This window comes from Ambystoma mexicanum, chromosome 10 (assembly GCF_040938575.1).
Source record: "Ambystoma mexicanum isolate Mex_15411 chromosome 10, UKY_AmexF1_1, whole genome shotgun sequence".
NCBI lineage: Eukaryota > Metazoa > Chordata > Amphibia > Caudata > Ambystomatidae > Ambystoma > Ambystoma mexicanum.
The window spans coordinates 800,898,808-800,919,494 of NC_090932.1; the positions used below are offsets into that span (position 1 = coordinate 800,898,808).

The following is a 20,687-nucleotide window of genomic DNA, read 5'->3' on the forward strand; positions in this document are numbered from 1 at the left end:
ACACTTGGATCCACAACAGACGGGAAGATGGGTGGGACATAGTACTACATGTTGTCACCCCTTACCTTCCCTGCTGCAAAGCACACTGGTTATGACCTCAAGCATAACAGAAGATTATTGGTGGAGACCCAGGATTGGTTTACTAAGGTAGGCTTAGCCTGCACCAATCGCTGGGGCTCATTTGGCTTCAAAAGAGGGTTTAGCCCCTCTTTTGGGAGATCATCCGACAACATCGAAAGGAGTAAGAAGAAGGACTTATTTGGATGCTGGCTGAAGATACAGTCTGTTTTACAGCTTACAGCTTCTGCCAGTGAAGGAAGGCCAGGATTTCCAAGAGAGAAGCAAGATCTGTACCCTAAACATTACACAGGGAACAGAGGGAGATACTGACCTCAGACGATCTGTCCAGCTCCAGAAGCAGTACCCAGCCAGCACGCAGAGTTCCCTGCTAGGTTCTGCCAGCATGCTTCCTAGGTGGGAAGTGCCAGAGAGTCTCTGACCAAAGGGCAAGGCCGTTGCCTGCAAACACTCTCCCCAGGTTTGGATCATCCACCTTAAAGGACGCCACAAGCCCAGCAAAGAATATAGGAGGAGTGCCATGACAAGCACCAACCAGCGCCCATCTTTTACAGACATTTTCGAGGCAGTCAAGCCCTCGGACTGCGACCAGCTGCACCACTGACTGCTGTCACGCTGCAGTCACTAAAGCCGTCTGAGATGCCTCGACCAACATTCTAGATCCACCATCTAGCACAGAGACAGCGATTCTTGATCACAAGCCGTCGTGAAGGCCAGCCTGCAGCTGTCCATCCAGCCTTGCTTGCCGAACAGTCTGCCGCCTGATACCAGCAGCGGTCTCCCGTCTCGAACTCTGTCGCAGGAGCTGCAAAGCATCCTGGAACTGATTCAAAGCTGCTGAGCATCAAGATCATCTCAAGCATCAGGTACATTATGATTCTATCCCCCTGGTTCTTCCCCTTAGCCCCTAGTGACATTTATGACCCCTTGCTCCCTTGGTGCTGAAACCAAATAAACTTGAACCGTTAAGACGGATTGCTTTACTGACTACCCCCCTGTCAGTATCCAGAGTGCATCTCTTTCCTTTGTGAAACTGTCTGTCCTCTGTGTTCCTTTACAGGGTGGGTTGAATGTTGTAATAATAATAAAGTAGATATTTTTATACAAACTTCACTGGACAGTCCCTTTTATCATTGAGTAATAATTGTATTTTCGCAGTGTTGCAGCTAACCAACGATACACGACCTTGCAGAGATAAGCCTACCATGCCGACCACATTACCAAAATTGAACAAGGCGGTTTATAATTCACTTGTGTTTCCAATCTGTTCGGATCCTTTCTGGTGTACTAGAGTTGTGGGTTGATAGATGGTTTAGAAACCGATATTCATCCCTGGACCAATGATGCCCTGGAAATTGATTCGTCACAGTTAAACTTTGAAAATAACAGCATGTCACTAGAATTTGTATATGTGCCAAATGTGAAGGACATCGTTTAATGCACTTTTTTTTAACGTGAATGACATTGCTTAATGCACTTTTAGTGAATATATTTATTTTAGAAATGTGAATCAGCCAGGCATTTTTATTGCTTTTAACTATATTTTATTAGCACTGGGATTAACCCCTGAATTGATTTTTAATTACTTTAAGGCGGACAAAATGTGTAGCAGGGTAGGTGCTTTTCTTCTTCTTCTTGGACAGACTTCATCTCCCAGTCCACTCTGCGGCGCGCACATAGGTGACGGCATAGGTTGGGGACACATGGGAGGCCATGGTGACACAGGTTAGAACAGGCCAGCGTCAGCGTGAAGTGCTGACGCAAAGCCTTTCTAGGCCTGTTTGCGGCCTGAGCGGCGAGCAACCTTGCCGGTTTCAGGAAGAGTAACATCTTAAGGTACAGAAGTTAATAGCATCCTGATTATACCAGTACATCTGAGTTAGAGAATGGTTATCAAATATGATAGAAGTGTACTGTGGGATCTTAAAAATAATTACGGATCACTGCCGCTGTGTGCACTCAATAAAATGTGGGAAATTGGAATCGAGGCAATACAAGGCCGTGAATAAGATAATATGAAGGGCTCAGTGAGCAGATTACTTAAAGAAGCCCTAAGAAATGCCAGATTAGTGGTTGCACATACCACTGAACTGTCTACTCCCTCAGGGGTATGAAACTCAAAGAATAGATTTGGAATGAGAGAAGGAGGTAGTGCAATAGTTTATAGATCTAGTGTGAGGTTCTCCCACCTTGAAGATTTGGGATGGGATGACTCCACACAGATTGACCATGCTGTTGTATGGACCTCACCCAGGAGCTCACTAAAGATTCTGTTTGGCTATAGTTGAGGAGAGCCCTAGCAGGTATTGATCCTTCACTTGCCTGTGAGAAATGTATTGAGCATGGTGCAGCTATTATGGACAATATTTGTTCTACAGCTGCACCATTGAGGCCAAAGATATCTATAAAAGAATTCAAAACAATAGTTCACTCCAATATTGGCCACTCTTAAAAAGAATATAGAGCATTTGGACAGAAATTGGGAAAACATTGGACACTGAGTGGGCTGCCAAGGTGAAAGAGGTGTGCTTTTACATCTGTGCCGCTCCTTTTTGTGCTGCATCTGTGATCTCTGGTAAATTAGAATTTAGGTGTGCTTTTACATCTGTGCATCTTCATTTTGTGCTGTACCTGTGCTCTCTGAAAAATTGGCACTTAGTTGTGCTTTTATATATGTGCATCTCCATTTTGTGCTGTACTTGTGCTCTCTGGTAAATTCGAATTTAGGTGTGCTTTTACATCTGTGAATCTCCATTTTGTGCTGTACTTGTAATCTGTGGTAAATTCGAACTCAAGTGTGCTGGTTACTGTGGTTACTGTGTTCCCCTGTAGTGTGTCACCTGCCCTGCTTCTTCTTGTTGTGTTGCCTTCTGTGATATCATCCCCCACCCACCTTCTGTACATCCAGTATTCGCAGCAATGGGCTGTGCCCCTCTCTCCTTCCAACCTTTCTCCTTGCACCCTCTATGGTGCTCTCGATTTCTCCCATCTACTCCAACTGCTACTCTATCTCCTATCCTATCCCTCTTACTAAGTCTGGAAAGAAAATGTTCAAGCGGGATATGCTGGTCTCCAACCTGGGCCTTCCTATCGCTGATACCTACACCAGCGCTTCCTCCAGACAGACTCTCACCAACATCTTCTTTGTTGTTCCCTCTCCAGACATATGGACCCCTCATAAAGTCTCTGTTCTCGCCCCTTTCTCCTCCTCTCCCATTAATAGTGGCACCCGATGGGAGGTCATCTTAGCCTTCTTGTATTCCTCCAAATCCATCATCAGTGTCCATCTAAATGGTACAGTCGTTGTCCAGGGCTCTCAGCCCAATCTCCTCCTTCTTGATAAGCGCCTCCCTCATCTTATCATCTTCCTCCCTTCTCCTGCAACTCCTTCTTGCTCCTCTCTGGCAACCTCGTCCTCTTCATCTCTGGCACCTATGCCACCTCCGTCCACTGCCTATGCCCACACTCGGGCCCCTCTACTGCTTCCGCTGAGTGTACCTCACTTCTGTTTCTCACCCCAGAACAGTGGCTGCCGCCCCCCCACCAGGACCCCCAACCAGGTGTGAGTGTTAACAGATTCAGAAGTTCAGAAGTTCTTCTGAATCTGTTTGTATTTGCCAGCAGCGCTGGGGCGCTGTGGCGACAATTACCTTCCTGTAGTTGCAGCCGGCCCATGAATAGGATTCCTATTAATGGGCTGGCTGCAACAGCGGGGCTCGTCCTGTTTTACATTGCTTTTGCTCATAGTAAAGTGTCTGGAGCTCATAGCTCCACGCACTTTACCTAACCCTTCTAAGTAGGAGGTAGGCAGGACGCTTAAACTGGGGCCCCACCAGTATCGCTATGTGCGCAAACAACACGCCGAAGAGCTATAATCTGCAGGGAGGGAGAGAGTCTCCCTCCCTCCCTGCATACAGTAATGTCATTGGCTGTTTGACAATGGCCGGTAAACAGCCAACGACATTACTGCATCTATGCAGGAGGCAGCCAATGACTTGAGTGTGGGGGTGGGGTGATGGCTCAGGGTGCATGAGCCACCCACACTTCTCTCTCTCTTCCATCATCGTCGTGATTTGAACGTGTTGTTCGTGCTTGTGCTGCCCTCTGAGAGAAAGAACAGTCAGCAGACAGAGCAGGCTAAAGAAGGTTGCCCTCTGACTCGGTCCGCCGCAGTAAGTACAACTGTTCTGTACTGGCCACAGCAACTTGTACTTGTTGCTTGCCAAGTTGCCATGCTTGGCCTTGCAGTGCTCGAGTGAGTCGGCTCCATTAGATTTAGAAGCCAGTCGGGCAGCACCTCTCTCGTCGGGCAAGAGAGGTGCCCGACTGCTTCTCAAGGTGTACTGTCTCCAGCACCAAACGGACAGTTTAGAACTTCTAAACAGTCCGTGTGGTGCTAGAGACAGTACACCTTGGGGCCCGTGGGCAGGCCAGGGCCCTAATACTGCCCAGGTCTGCTCCACAGTGTACTGTCTCCAGCACCGCACGGACAGTTTAGAAGTTCTAAACTGTCCATATGGTGCTGAACACATGCTCTAAGAATGACATACCCTAACTACCGTATCACATTTTATTGATACGTTTGGAATAATCTGCTTTAACATGAACCACTGGGCCTTGGGCCCTCTGCTTCAGCAATGTCTTATGTTAACGTTTCTGTTGAATGGGTCACTTCGTTTGACATTAATGCTAATTCAGGAACATCAGGATTGTTCAAAACCCTTATGATTTTGTAAATTGACACGGGCAAGATTTTGGTAAGGCACACGAGCCAGCACCCCCATTCAATTGTTCCAGCACCACTGCTTCTGCATTTTTCTTGGTCCAAAGATAAAAGGCACTCAGCTTTTGTTTGACAAATTGACATCAATGCAAATCTAATATCATACTGTGTGCAAATGTTTTCCATACAACAGTTGAAAATGATTTAGGTGACGATAAATTAGAACAGTACTTGACTTAACATTAGCATCCATCGATATTAAAAAGACCCCACTTTACTGCTCCCCCACTTCCTATGTGCTTAGTTTTGGTGAGTGCGATGAGACGTCATGGGGGGCGGAGTTTGCACACTTTACTTCTAAATAGCAGAACATGCACGATTGCCCTGCCTGTAAAATAGAATTGTTAGCTCACTCCGCTCACATTAACCATCGCTTCAACTTGTACTTTCCCCTGAATGGCTTTGGGTTGGGGAACGTTTTGGAAGGTCACACAGAGAACATTTAATTTTTTTCAATCAAAACTTGTGCAAAAGGATAGTAGAAGTGAGACCCCCCCCGACGGCTGATCTCCTGTAGAGCTGTCTTTAAATGCGCCCAGTTTTAACCTTGGCACTCGGCATTTTTAATGCACTAAGCAATGTACATTAGAAAGATTATTATTATTATTATTTTTTTTTGCACAAGCCGGCACTTTTAACACACTGAGATACCAGGTTTCATTTTTGGAAATTTCCAGAGAAAAAAGATAGTGACCGGGGACATTCAAATTAGAATCCCAGCAGCTCCCTTTACTTTGAGAACTGACTTAAGTTGCAAACCTTGCCTGTGCTGTCTTCAAATTCAGCACTGCCGTGGTAAGCCCACCAAATGTTGATGCCTGGGCACAAACTGAGAGAAGTGTCATGGAAGTTCTGAACCACGTGATGCGGGGCTGCTTCCTTATAACAAACATCTTGCCCTGCATTTTGGCATCCTCGGGACAAAGAGGCAAAACGCAGTGCCCCCTTTTACATTATGCATCCTTGGGCCTAGTCTTTAAGTCTGCATGATCGCTTGCATGACCGCACTAAACCTGCAACAGAAGAGGCACAGGAAAATGTAAGTGAATAAAAACGCAGAGGAGCTAATTTTCCAGGGCGAGGGGCCGGCATAACCAGAGAGGAGGCCTCAGGTAAGTAGGGCGGTAGGAGCTTCTGGGGAGTTTGTTTGTTTCTATGTTTGTTTATTATGTATAATGCGCGACATACCCTCAGGTAGCAGGGCGCAGCAGTTACACTTATATGCAAAGCTTAGTTACAACAACATAAAATGTACAGACAATTATTAAATACAGTACAGGGTATATCCTGAAACGTATGCAGTGGATGTTTTATGCTTTAAGAATCATGTCGGAAAAGTCTCTTATTGGCCAATGACCGCACAAGTTCTCTGCAAGCAACACATTTGTAAAGGGATGACGGCAGTAAGCCCTTATTCGGTGGACCGAACCGCTGTTTGCCTAGGCCTGTACAGAATGTAAGGTTGGTACACTGGACACGGCAAGGCATACTGGCACAGGACAACACATGCTTATTCTCAAAAACAAGAGCAAATTAAAAAAATAAGTGCAAACGTTGTGCCTTTTTCATTTGCACTTGTTTGCGAAATGTGCAGGTAATCTTATTAGTTAAGGTCACATGCGTATTTCAGTGGAGCAGGACCACAATGCAAAAGATGCGCTATCCAGGACCTGCAGCACCCTTGCATACATTAGAGCTACCGTCCTGGTCGTTGGCCGACCCCGTGCTGTGGACGACAGGCTGAGGCCTAGTAGGCCCTGGCAGGCCATGGCGTGGGCCTGCCCTGGTTAGTGGTTAGGTTTCCTATAAAGTAGCAGCACCATAGTTTGAATGAGTTATATATACACACAGGAGGAGTAGGATTCTTTATTCAAAGGTTTGAAATGTGGACATTTAAAACCTGCAAAATGAACACATGGAATTTCAGGGCACTGACTGCTGTGTGAATCATCTTTCCTGCAGCCGTAGACACTGGCCAATGCCTGCTAGGTTCCCTGGCCTGTTCCATTGGCAGCAATGGTGCAACTAGACACACATTTCATGGGGGGTGGAGGGGCTACTCGGGAGAGGGGGTAACTTCACAGACTGTGGGGGAGGTGCAAGCTTACTTGTGTGTTGGAATCTAACTTTTCAACACGTTCTAAAAGAGAGTCTTCTTCTGGTAAAGCTTCAATGTTAAAAGCAGTTACCTCACTATATAATGTCTGAAATCACACACTTAAGAACTGCTGTAAGAATTAGCTGTCTACTTTCCCCTCCTTCTCTTCCAATCACTTCCCTGACATGCAAGTTCTTACAGCCCATCACCATTTTAGTTGCCTAAAAATGTGCGCATATGAACGCAGTTGCAAACAATGAAATGCTTTACATTTGTAATTGCTGGGCCTTTGTTAACAGTGCAGAGCAGACCCAAGTACCGCTTATCCCCTGTGTCCTGTCCTGCCTGCCAATAGCCCTGTACCTGAGCCAGGTCAAGTAAACACAACCCAAGATTTCATGGGGTCTAAAGCTCTGTTTGCCCAGAGATCCACATATAGACTAGTAAGTGAGTAACTATAATGAAATTGTGCCTGAGGGTAATGCTAGATCACTTAGCCCAGGTAGTGTTAAAATGGCATATTTGTCCAGTTGAGACACATTCATCACGGTCCCTAAACAGAACCTCCAGCCTTTCATCCTTCTGAGGTCGATAATTGAGTACCACTCTGTGGGATAATAATGTCTTCTGTTATTTCAGCGCTCTGAGACCTATGGGTGTGTAGCGCTACATAAGGAATACATTATCATTATTACTATTATGGTAAGGCTTGATTAAAGTGAGCTGCAAGAGTTCCCATGAGGAGGTGTTTTGGGCGGGGAGGGGCAGGAACTGGGTGCGAATGGCCATAGGGATTACCATGGCCAGGAGAAGTCAATAGGTGGGTAAATAACCATAACATTTAAGTTGTTCTGTTAAGTTTTTATTATAAATAAGGCAACACATTTTGGTGTGGTGGAGGGGCTAATCCTTCAAATGTAGTGAGGGTAACTTCAGAGACTTTGGGGAAAGGGCAAACTCACTTGTGTGGGGGCATCCAACCTCTTTGCACATTGTAATGAGACTATTCTGGTCCAGCTTCAATGTTACAAGCAGTTCACTCCCTCCTTCATGTCTGAAACCATTTTAATACTGCTCTGAGCCTATGCTGCCCTTTCTCCGATCAGTCTCTCTCTTTCTCTTTACAGACCATCGAAAACACCTTACATTAACAAATCCAACCAGTCCAGGTTAATTGTGAAAGTTAAAACATCGGACTCCAACCTCCGTAGTGCACCTTCCGGGATTTGGTCTTCCCATAGCCTGGGAAGGAGTTCATCATTGCAGTGAGTATTCTCCAGAACGACAAGGCTGGTGAGCTAGCATGAGTCTTTTGTAAGGTTCTGTGCTCAGGGCACTCCAACTCTGTTTGGGTTCTTTAGTAAAGAAGGCACACGGCTATCTTGCTTAAAAACAAATAGAAAAGAAGCCCATGTTTGTGGGGATCAAAAAAGTGGGGAAAATCAAATGAACAGTACAGACTAAAGAATGGTATCTATGGCTAGCCGAGAGGGTGGCATGTGAAAATGGAAAGTCATAAGACATATAATGCTAAAAAGCCTGCTTATGGGTCAACAGAAGCAAACATCATCCATTTGGAAACTGTTTTTGGAAGGATAGGATTGGGCGGTGGTTCCCACTTACCTCATGATCTCCTGATATCTTCCAATTGAATCGTATACAGTGATTTGAGTTTTACAGCTGAAAAATCCCACGACGTTTGAAACATAAGAATGCCTTCTTTCTTTGCCATTGCTCCCACAGTGCTTGGGAGGGGTAGGGGTTGTGATGCAGTCAGAAAAATCAAAGTGCATTTCTCCCCACATTGTAAACAATGTTTTTAGAGCAGTATTAACAGAACAAACTTGCCTCATTTCTTCCATAAGCACTCATTTGCCAAACAAGCTGCAATACGTACTGTGTGGCTGGTGTCACAGTTGCTAATGGGCATGTATGTTAACTCATGCATAGATAACATCGGCAATTATATCCAACTGAGCTGTACTGGTCAAAGACAAGTACAGCTGTATTGGGTATCATTGCAGATGTTATCTGTGCCTAGTACCTTCAAATTATACTTCTGTGTTATTAAAGAGCATATCTTTGAACAATTACTACATGATCCCATATACATATTTACATAATGTTGCTTATTAACAGGTGTCAATCTTGCTGGAAATGAATTCAGTGGCTCAATTGCTCTCAAAACCATTTTCTGGACTCGCACACAGTGAAAAACTGGAGGTGAAAATACTAGAGCCTGATCGGTCAGATCTAAAAATTGAACTGTCTGCTAAAGGTAGGGGAAAGGCCTACACATGCACATTTTCCATGGTTTGGTATGAAAAGAAGACATGGCTCACTGGTAGTGTTGCTAAGCGCTCGTTGTTCTGCTTCCCCTGCCTGCTGTTTAGAGGTGAAATGGCCTGGATGAAAACAGGAGTCACTGACTTAAAGCATTTGTCAGAAAAAAGCAAGAAGCATGAATCGTGCAAATCTCATATTGAGAATATATTACAGCTGCGCATGTTGGGAAGTGTAAACATTGCAACACAGTTGGACGATGCCTATTGCCGGAGCGTGATGAAGCATAATGAGGATAAGAACTGATACATCTTGTCAAAATTAATCGACTGTGTGCGTTTTTGTGGTGCATTAGAATTGGCTTTAAGTGGCCATGATGAAACTGAAGATTCTTTGAATCCTGTGTATTTAGAGGCCTGGTCGATTTTGTATTGAGCATAGACAGTGCAATGGAACTGCATTTAAAGAATGCAACAGCATAGAAGGGCACTTCAAAAACAAATCAGAATGAGCTGCTGGACTGCATACTCACGGTCACTAGAGAGATCATTGTAGAGCTGTTAAAACACACAGATTATGTGGCTATTCAGGCAGACAATACAACTGATGTTTCCACTAAGACTCAGTCTGTGCTAGTCTATCACTACATTGATGAACGATACAGAATTGTTGAAAGGTTTCATGGATTTACTCATCTTAAAGTCTCTAGTGTGCAGACCATTGCTACTGCCATAATGGAAAAATTGGACAAAGTATTCACTGAAGATTGCCACACAAATAAAGTAATTGCACAAACATATGATGGTGCAAGTGTAATGAGGTGGGTGTCTGGTGGCGTCCAAAAGAAAGTAGATGAAGTGTATACAAATGCCCATTATGTACATTGCTATGCACACCACCTCATCATGGAACAAGCTGTTTCCAAAATATCAGAAGCTCGAATTTTCTTTACTGATATCGCTAGCTTCTGTACATTTGTTTCTCGTTCTCCAAAAAGAACCGAAGTTCTAGATGAGGTATCAGATAAAAGACTTCCAAAACCATCTCGCACTCGCTAGAGCTACCATATTCGGTTAGTAGAAGCCATATATCAGCATAGGGATGCGCTCCGTAGATGCTTTGAGATCATTGAAAAATGGGATGATTTTGAGGGAGTTACTGTGTATGAGGCCTGGGGATTCATCCGAACTCTGAAAGCGAAGGAGTTCCTTTTCTTCCTTTTTTTGCTCAGTGACGTAATGCCCCATGTTGACATTTTATATAACCAGCTTCAGAAGCGAGATATTGATTCTCTGTATGTGCAGAAAGCTACTGAAACTTTTATCAAGTGCATTGGCAGAGTACGTGAACGCACTGACATTTTGGAAGCTAAACTTCCACCAGAGGCATCTTTTGCAAGTCGCAATATGAATATGACCACTTTAAATCGTTTGGCAAAATAAGTATGTGGTATCATAGTTACATAAGCCCAAGCACGCTTTGCATTTACTAAACACTTGGAGGGGGCCAAATTGTTGCAGAGTGACCTATTTCAAACACATGGACAGTCTTTTCCCAATGATGCACTGACTGCAACTGTCCAAGTGTATCCCATATTAAACAAGGAAAGACTGTGCACTGAACTTTCAATTGTTTATGAGAGGCCCGAATTCTGTAATGCAAGTGGGACAATTTCTTTATTAAAATTGTTCATTGAAAACAATCTTGAAGAAGCATTTTGTGAGACAATGCAGTTATTAAAAATTCTAATTACTACACCCATGACAACAGATGGGTCTGAGCGCTGTTTCTCCACCCTGAAGCGAGTTAAAACATTCTTGAGAAATACAATGACTGAGGATTGTTTGAATGTTTAAGCCATGCTGTCCATGGAAAAAGAACTCATTCAAGAGATCCCTGACTTTAATACACAGACTATTGATAAATGTGCCTCTATGAAAAATAGACGTGCACAATTTGAGTATAAACTTTCAAAATGATTGTCAGGTGACTGTTGTTCTGTAAAGTTATTCGCAGTTATTTTGTAGATTAATTGAATTATTTAATGTTTTCAATGTCCTTGCATGTTAGGATTTTGTGTAAGGTTACAGTGATCTATTTGACCAAACAGTCAGAAATGTGAAGTTTGTTTAATTGTTGATCAGATTATAATGTCGTGGTTGTTGGTTGTGATAATAAAACACTGAAAATAATAAACTTAGTAAACTATTTCTGTTGCATTTTTCTCCATGCAATATGTATGTGCTATTTCGGTGACCTGTGCATGCCAGGTGTTTCAACTTTGAGCAACTGAAGCAATGGTGACTCAGCGAGGCACACAGCCATTAGAGGTAGGACAAATGTTACATTCATTAAGCAGTTAAAAAGTAATATTTTAGCTTACTTTCTCCCCTTTCAGAAAATGCCTAAAATCCCACCTTAGTAAGAGGATAAACGCATATGAACGCCAGTAACAGCATGACAAAATGATATTTTCCATCAATACTAACTATATAATGATGAATTTGCTATGCATACATCATAGTACCAGTTATTCTCAAGTACCAGCTATTCTCAATACAAGCTGCTGTAAAATACACCATCACACTTGCACACTTAAGAATAATTAGTATGTAAAACCTAATGCTTTTTATGTCATATTTCAATGGGTTTTGGACAGTAAATAGCACATTTTGGAGGCCATTTTTCAAAAATGTCGAGGGGGAGATTCCACCTGCACTCCCTCTTGGGTGGTGTAGGCTTGCGCACTGCACACGCTCGCTCCCAACTTCCGGCTGGGAACTTTACACCCCACCAGCTCTAAAACTCACCAGCCGCCACTGATGCCTACACAAAAGCCCAAACGGTTGCTATTGCAAATGTGTCTTTGTTTGTCTTTATTGATAGCTACTTGAAACTGGTTTACTCATCTTTCCACTCCATTTAAATCATTGTTTAAATACTGCGACTACTCTTTTTTTTAACACATGTATGCATATCCCGCTCACACGCCCCCTGCTCGCCCCACTGTTTGAATCATTACTATATGTGCTGGTGCTTGTGATAGTTCGCACAGGTGTACACACCTATTTTACATATTGGCTAGTAACTCATATCTTCCAGCTTGTCCATGTCACAAGGCCATCACATTTAGCCCAGTCAGTTTAGTCATCAACAAGGTGAGTGCTGGGATTTGCAATTTCATTGCAAGTAGGGGCCCTGCCATTCCCAGCATGCAACGCGATGTTGACTAAAAGCCAGAAATGTCCTTTATGACCTGGGGCTATTTGGCAGCTATTCTCACCAACGGTATACAATAGAAAAGTACCATGCAGCGAACAATAACTCTAAAGGCGGGTAGCAAACTCCTTTCCAGGTGAAAGGCAGCCCTCGCCCTGGAGCCATGACTGCAAGCCGAGGCGAAGAATAAGGCCCAGCTCTCGAAAGAAAGGCTGCACACGGCGAAGTTCATTTGCCAACGCTGAGCTGCTTTAATTCAGTCTAAAAGAAACACAGCAGGGATTCATGAGAAAAAAAACACAAACAACCCCTTCCGTTGTTTCATTTCATTCCTAGGGGGGATAATTGGCACCAAACGCAATGGCTATTTAAACATTTAGTCTGAATCCATCGCCAGGGGTGCTTAGTTAAACAATCAAAACACGCCATGCAGCAATTAAAAATGACAAAGAAAAATAAAACTTTTATTGCAAATCCGATTAACACATTGAAAGAAGAGAAGGGGAATATTAATAGCAGCAACCGCCCAAACCTCACATACATGTGTTGATATTAAATGAACATGCAGAAAAATAAGTGCCCTGATCATCTGATGCAAATTCGATACAACTACTGAAAATTAGCATAGCAGTTTTCAAATCTGTGTCTGTATGTATGTATGGTTGGGGGTGATAATGTGCAAACCAGACTGGAAAGCAACGCAGCACTGGGCACAGGCATGCACCCAAGGTTTACAGGAAATGGTACAGGAGGGGGAGAGGTGCTGCGATGGGTAAGAGGAGCAGGGGAGGGTGCAAGCTGTACAAGGGGAGAAGAAGGGTTGGGTGGAGGGATCATGGATCAGCGAGGTGTTCCTTGGAGTGCAAGTCGTGTGTGCATTGGCAATCTTCAACTGAAAACAAAAAAGTCATCCTTAATTACTTTGAAGAACCATTCGTGAATTAAGTGTAATGCCTAATGTTCTACGAAAGGACACCTTAAAATGTGAGGGAAAACAATTTTTAGATCAAGTCTGAACATTTAATCATTTAATCTAATCAAAATATTTCATAGCCCTGAGGGGTCATTAGGTTGGAATTTCAACCTGGTCACACTCCTTTTTTCCTTTCACAGTCTCTAACGTTTGATGCATATGTTAAGCCACATCCTTCATGGGCTGTCCTCCTGACTCGTTAAAGGGTTCTTCCTCACCAGGACCTAGCTACCCTGCCTCGAACACTGCACATCTGTAGCCAATCCCTTTATCATAAAGCCTTCAGCAAATGCCACTATCACTTCGTCCTACTGCCCCATCTCCCTGCTTCCTTTAATCTCAATGACACACACACACAAATCACCTTCATTCAACTCATCAACCACCTCCCCGCCCACAGCATATGCAGCACCCTGCAGTTCGGCTTCTGAAATGTGTTCTCCACCGAAAGAGCCCTCAAGCACATCCTCAAATCCATTAGCACCACTCAGCTGCACAGTGTCTCCTCTTTTCTGGGCCATGACCTCCGATTATCAACAGTGTCTGACTGGCACATTTGGCTTTCATCTTCAGTTGCTCTGCTTCTCATTATTCCAGCTTATCCTACTATATTGCCTTGTTTTCTCCCAGTCAACTATTATTATTAGTATTCGTATTATTATTATTACTATTATTATCATCATAAAATAATTTATTTATAATGTGTTAAAAACCTCTAAAGAGGCAGCAAAGTGCAGAATAGCTGATAAACAATAGATAAATACACAAAAGTAAACTCAAATCAGAACCAGCCAATCAGGCGTCAAGACATAACAAAGATAAAGACAAGGAAAACGCTACCAGCAGAAGGGAAATGTCGTAAGTCTCTTCTTGAAAGTTGGTAGCCCAGAGATGAGCCTGAGTTGCTTAGATTTGGTTCTATAAAATGGAAAGAACGACTGCCGCAGCACGCCAACTTAAAACGCGGAGTCTCCAGCAATGCTTTGGCAGAAGAGGTCAGTTGCCTGCTAGAGCTATGAGGAATCCTTAAGGTACCGAGGAGCACTGCCATGTACACACTTATGGGTAGTGGTCAGCACTTTGTGTTTTATTCTGGCTTCAACCAGAATCCAGGGGTGGACTGGGTTCCAAAAGAGGCCCTGGAAATAATTCTCAAAGTGGCCTCATATCACAATTTTTCAACAAGGCCAATCCTTTTCCTACACACATAAGAGGCCCAGGGTGCAGAGGCCTACCGGGAAATTACCAGAGTTCGCTATAGGCCAGTCCACCGCTGCCGGAAGCCAATGTCGTTTTCTCAAGGTGGACGAAATGTGCTGGTGACAAGGAATGCCAGCTACCAACCGAGCAGTGGTGTTCTGCACCAAGATCTTTCTTATTGGCCCTGGCAAGCAGCGCGCTGCCGTAATCAATTTTAGAATTAATGATTGGCCTGGCAATAGCAGCCCTCTAATGATCAGGCAGCAAGGGATTTAACTGTCTCAAAAGCCGAAGATAGTAACTACATGAGCTCATGGTGGCATTTATATGGCCAACAAAAGACATGGTTGTGTCAAGGGTGACTCCAAGAGATTTGGCTTTGCACATGATCTTAATGGAACAGTTGTCAACAGTGAAAGGGTTATAGCCTTTGTCAAACAATGTTGCCTTTGCAGCGGATGAAAGATGGAGTAATTCAGTCTACTCCTCCCACCAACCTCATTGTGGGTAGGCCTCAAGGTTTGGTTCCGTAGCCTCTGGTCTTCTCACCATGCACCACTACCCGTATCACATTCCTCTCAAATGTATTAATGACACGAAAACCTCCCTTTCTCCCTTCTTTACAAATCTGTATTACTGTCGGTATCTCCACCATCTGGCAGCAAATGGCTCTCCCTGCTGGATGCTCAGCCCACCAAAAACAAGACTTTTTATTTTAACATGTCCAAAACAACAAAAAACATCTTACCCGTGCATATTATCATATCAGCTCCCTCGACTCAGAAACGAGGACTCTACCGTGCTGTAAATATGTGTCTACCCTCATTTTTAGCCAAGGCCAACATTGCAGTTTGCCTCAACCCAATCTACATCCTCAAGATCCACACCACCCTCTCCTTGTGCTCGGCCAAAAAGCTTGACCAATGTATTAGTCATCACCAAACTTAATCTTTGCTATACTCTACTCTTTAATGTCACCTTTTACTCTTGTCAGCTCATTTCCAAGTCTTAACCTTCACCAAACCCACACTTTTGAACATCTCATAAATCTACCGGCACAAGTCAGTGTGTCTCCGGTAGGTAGAATTTCCATCGTGTGTGTAATTCTACCCACTTAGTGAACCCCCCAGCACTTTTTGCTGGACTATTGAATTTTCTGTCTTACTCTCCTGAGTGAGTAGGAATCTTTTTCCTCACTCATTCCTTTTCTGTGACTCTGGGAACCCTTTTTTGGTTATCCTTGACGGAGTCTGCTTTCTTCCATCTTTTTGTGGCATCTGTATTTTACTATTGCAGCAGGCAGCACCTTCTGTGCAGTGTTCCTGGAAGCTCCTCTTTGGTTTTCTTTTCTTTTTTCTGTACTAACATGATGTTACCAGGATAGGGGGATACCTTTTATCCTATCTATGCTTTTTTTTGTGAGATCAGCGCTCCCCACCTTATGTGGAGGGCTGAGGGGATACATGGTACCCCTTTTCTCACTTCTCCTGTAATTTCCTAGTCACAGTGACGAGTTTATCTGAGTGGCTGTTGGCATTGGATGATTTTCTACCAATGTTACGAAAATTAGATCTCAGGCTGTTTTCACAGCTGCGGTAAGGGACACATAGAGCCACCATTGACCTAAAATGGTGCCCAGCTTCTTTTTTCGCAAACTCACGATGGCTTGTCCTTACTTGAGCCTTCTTTTGCAGACCTGGGTGGGGGAGCTAGTGATCTGTCTTTTGTCTTCACCGGGTTTCCATGGGAAAGTCCGCGAGAACGCCAGTGTGTCTGGGAGGACAGGAAGCTGTAGGAAAACCAAAACTCCTAAAGTCTTTTTCCTCCAGTACATCTGCTTAGCACCAGATCTGCCTGGGAGCCTGGCTGTCCCTTTGGGGCAGCCAACACCCAACGTTTGAATGCAGCATGGATGCTGATTGGCTGGGTTGCTGTATATAAGGTAAGGGTCTTGATGCAGAAGCCAAAGTTGACCACTTAAAGATCCATTCCAACGAAGAAGAAAGAACGTCACCTGCAGCCACCCCCAGTGACTGCCAGAGCCGACTGAGTGACCGCTGTAGCTCCAGCCCTCTCTTCTTTGTGAAAGGGAAGAGACTGGATGGCTTGCTCCCTTGGACTGGTGGAAACAAGTAGTCTCAAGACCAGCTACAGTTTGAGTCATCCCAGGATAAGATTCGACCTTCTGGGCATGCAATCTCTGAATACCCTGGGACCTCGGGCACTGCTGCAGTGCATCATCTTGCCAAGTGCGGTTCTGGCTGCAAACTTGTAGGTATCTGTCTGGGTCTATGGACACTCCATCCCAATCATAGAAGTCCCCCCGGCCTAGTCATTGACCGAGTGAATGAAGAAAGTCTGCCAGGTGGCAACTGTCGCTGCTGCAAAGCCTGTGGCAAGCCTCCACAACCTGGTGCCACGAAGATCATCTGCTGGGGCATCCATGTGACTGTGTCTGACTGGGTGCTCCTGCCAAAAGATTTTCCTGCAACCGCAGAGGCCAGGGACCACAACCAGAGCTGCTGCCATCTTACCTTGGGGACTTACCAGTGACATCCTTGCTCTTCACTAAAGAAGGTACTGTACCCTCTCAGGTGCTTACCTGAGCTGTTTAGTTTGCTCCACGCTCCTCCTGGGCTTCTTGAGTCACATTGAAATATAACAAGTGGCCTACCTAGCCCCCTAAATCCTTTGAATTGATTTCCATTAATTATTCAATACAAAAAACATCTTCTGGGAACATACAACGTTGACAGTGTCTGCCTTCCTTTGTTCTGCGGCCCAGGGGTCACTGTTCCCCCAGGGCACCCATCTGACTTTTGAGACACACATCTCTCAGATAGAGTTGGACTTCTAAAGGTAAGGCATTCACAAAGTTATTTATCTACCAGTACTGCTCTTTTCAGTAAATGTTGGTTGATGAAATGATTTGCTAACCTGAAGCTACTCTTACTACTTGCCTGTTATTCATCGTAAGGTCTACTATTGAATTGAGTATTGCAACAGCAAATGCCTTTTGTATTTATCTAACTGGGTGAACTATTTCTACTTACCTGAATTGCATATTGATTTTAGCATTGCCTTAGTATATAAAATAAATAACCATATTTTTATATAACTAAAGTATGTTTCCTTGACTATACATGTGCTAAAAGGTCTTTGTACTCACCTACAGCCCCTCTCCCTCCTCGACTATGCCGGGATGCTCGACCATAGCTACAAAGCCTTTTGGGTAGTTCAGACCAAACCTAAGCATTGGAGCCTGGTACTCCTAAGAGTGAGTCTTCTGAAGTCCTACCCCAGGTGGACTTTAGTCAAACCCCCTAACACTTTCTCAATGGGAATCTACGCCCTATTCTTCAAATCTGCCCATGCCACTGCCCTCCAGATCTCACACAAGCAATATGTGGAAGGGGTCTGCAACCTGCCGCTCTCCAGATGTTTTGGAATATAACTTTCATGATTCGTCACCCATGACTATTTCGGCTACGGATGGTAGCAGTTAATTTTATTTTTATTTATTTTTTATTACACGCCACATCCCCGTAGGCCTCAGGGCGCACATATGACATAAAAAGGCCTAGGAGCCAGACAGTTAGACAAGGGGGTCAGTGAGAGAGTGGATTACATAGTGTTGCTGGTAACACTATTACCGTTTGCCAGTATCCCAGGATACTGGCAAACCTATAATTAGGGCCACCTGTCAATCGTCCAGTGTTCAGTTCACACACACACCAGCTCTGTCAATCCACATCAAAGTGCAATGCCCCCTATGAAGAAAACAAAATGATTTTGGTGTGAAGGGCGCTGTATGCAACAACATGTAACACACACACGGAGTAGCAGGGATGCCCTAACTCACATGAAAGGCCACCTTGCTCTTCATTCCACGACTGCATCCAGTCTCATGGGCACCCTCTACCTCCTTGAAGGTTGTGGTGTAGTGTGAGCACATGTATAAACTGACAATGCCGCCCCTATGCTTGAGCACACCCCTTCATAAGGGCGCCCTGGTTGTGCAAACTGAAACCTGCCACCTCCTGGGCATCAATCAGCGAGCACCGCTGTTACCTCTTTGCCTGTGTGCATGGTTTAGTTACACATCAAGTAAATGAGTGAACACTGTGTTTTCAGGGGGTGCTCCCAACAACAGCCATTTGTGCATTTGGTAATAATGAAGCAGCCTTTGGCCATTTCTGAATTACCACACAGTTGACCAAGAGACCGCATGCATAAAACCAACATTGTGAAAGGCAGCCTGTGAAGGCCGCCCTCTGCAAGACCGGTCTTAAGTTCACCTTATCCCCCTGTCCATTTTGGTGCCCCCCCTCCCAGCACCTCGCCTCCCACTATATGGCCCAAGCCACCCCCCTCCCCTTGACTGCACCACAAACCTGTACCAGCCTCCACTGCCTCCACCGTGCACCAAAGTAAATAGAGCGCCACTGCAAAACTAGCAGCAGGGCTGTATTTAATTAAGTGATTAGCTCCTTGCAGCGTGCTGGAGTGGGGAGTTAATCGCTTCAATAGAGCTGCGGCTGTGACATCAGCAGGGGGCAGCCTTTCAAAGGCTGCGCCATGCTGATTTGACAGCCACGCCTGAGCTGGAATGGTGGGGAGTGGATCACCTGGGTGACCCTGCCCTAAGGCCGGCCCTGCTCATGTGAAAGCTTATTTGCACCTTGATAAGAACTAGGTACTTTTAGAATGCATTATTCTTGCCTATCACCGGCTTCAGTTCTGAGTAGGTGGCCGAGCACTCTCCCAATTGGCAGTAAGAGTTTCATGCCCGTCATCATACTAGTCAGCTTACTGCAGCAACATTCCTATTGCAACGGCTGCCCGAGATAGAGTAATGCCTGGGGTGATAAAAATAGTAGTCACTGGGTGCCTCGCATGTATTTGGCAGGGGGAAAAGAAGGGGAAAAACAGAAAGGCATCCATTGGGTTTCCCCCATAACATGGGGAAATGGATGTTCCCTGGGGCAGCAGCAACAGCTTGACTGAGCATCACTGGGGTCAAAGTAGGTGCCATAAAAGGGGAGTGGGGGGTGAGAGCTCAGCAAGATGTGTGGGGATGGTGGGTGAGCAGGGCAAGGGGACGTCGCTCTGTGAACATCAGCAACTACATAGCTGGGGAGAGGTCAAAGGCGACACCACAGGGAATGGGGCCTTGGTGGGGTTATGCCCCAAAAAGAATAGTAGTTGTAAGTGGACCCTGTTCCCCAATATTCATTAATGTTAAGTAAATCTATGTTACTCCCCACTGCTGATTGAGCAATGATCCTTTACCGCCGTTCCATGCCACAATAGGCTGTTAAAGATTGGAATCATTAACGAGAGAGAGTAGTAGGATCACCTGGCTTTGATATGCCGTGACTGCCGTTAAACCCTGCCATGGTTCTCATGAAAGTCATCCTCCGCCTTAAAATCAGGATGCCGCATGGGCGGTGGTATTGGGGAGCAAGGGAGTCAGAATTACTCCAGAACTGATTCCCTTGCCCTCCTATCTTCTTAGCCTGATCACTTGGTACACTGGTTACCCCATCACCCACACATCACTGAAGACAATCCCTGCTGATGGAGAAGGAGCCCAGGCTAACTAGGGGCACAGAAGTAATGCCCTAATGCATTTTCCACCACACTGGCCACTCCTACACCACTTCATAAGCCAAGCATCCTGCAGCATGCTCCCCTCGGGGGGATAAGGGCAGAACACCAGAGGCCCCTGGGGGGGAGGCCCGTCTCCAGGACCTGCAGGCTTCTTAGTGCTCACCAATCACCTCTCAGTAATCCCCATTCCATTACCATCATCCCTTAAAACATTGAAATGATGTATCTTATTAAAGGCTTCGCAGGCCATGAGGGACAAAAAACACTGCCAATGGGATACTGGCATACAGCACATCAGACCTTTCCTAAAATATGCCCCTACCTTGCCAAAACATACGCCCCACCCAAACAAGTTCTTTCCCCTGTTTGTTTAAGTTGGATCCACAAATGGTGCTGGGAAGGCAACACATGAGAGCAAATATAGGCATTTGATCTACCAT

General features: G+C 44.9%; 1 protein-coding gene across 1 annotated transcript in view; it reads right to left on the reverse strand.

Moving 5' to 3' along the window:
- Positions 1 to 772: 772 nt before the first annotated feature.
- LOC138492933 (uncharacterized) overlaps positions 773 to 20,687 on the reverse strand; it is an 83,921-nt gene continuing 64,006 nt past the window's right edge. The window contains exon 3 of the mRNA XM_069620225.1: positions 773 to 912. Within this exon, the coding sequence (XP_069476326.1) occupies positions 773 to 912 (140 nt within the window). The remainder of the gene's footprint in view (positions 913 to 20,687) is intronic.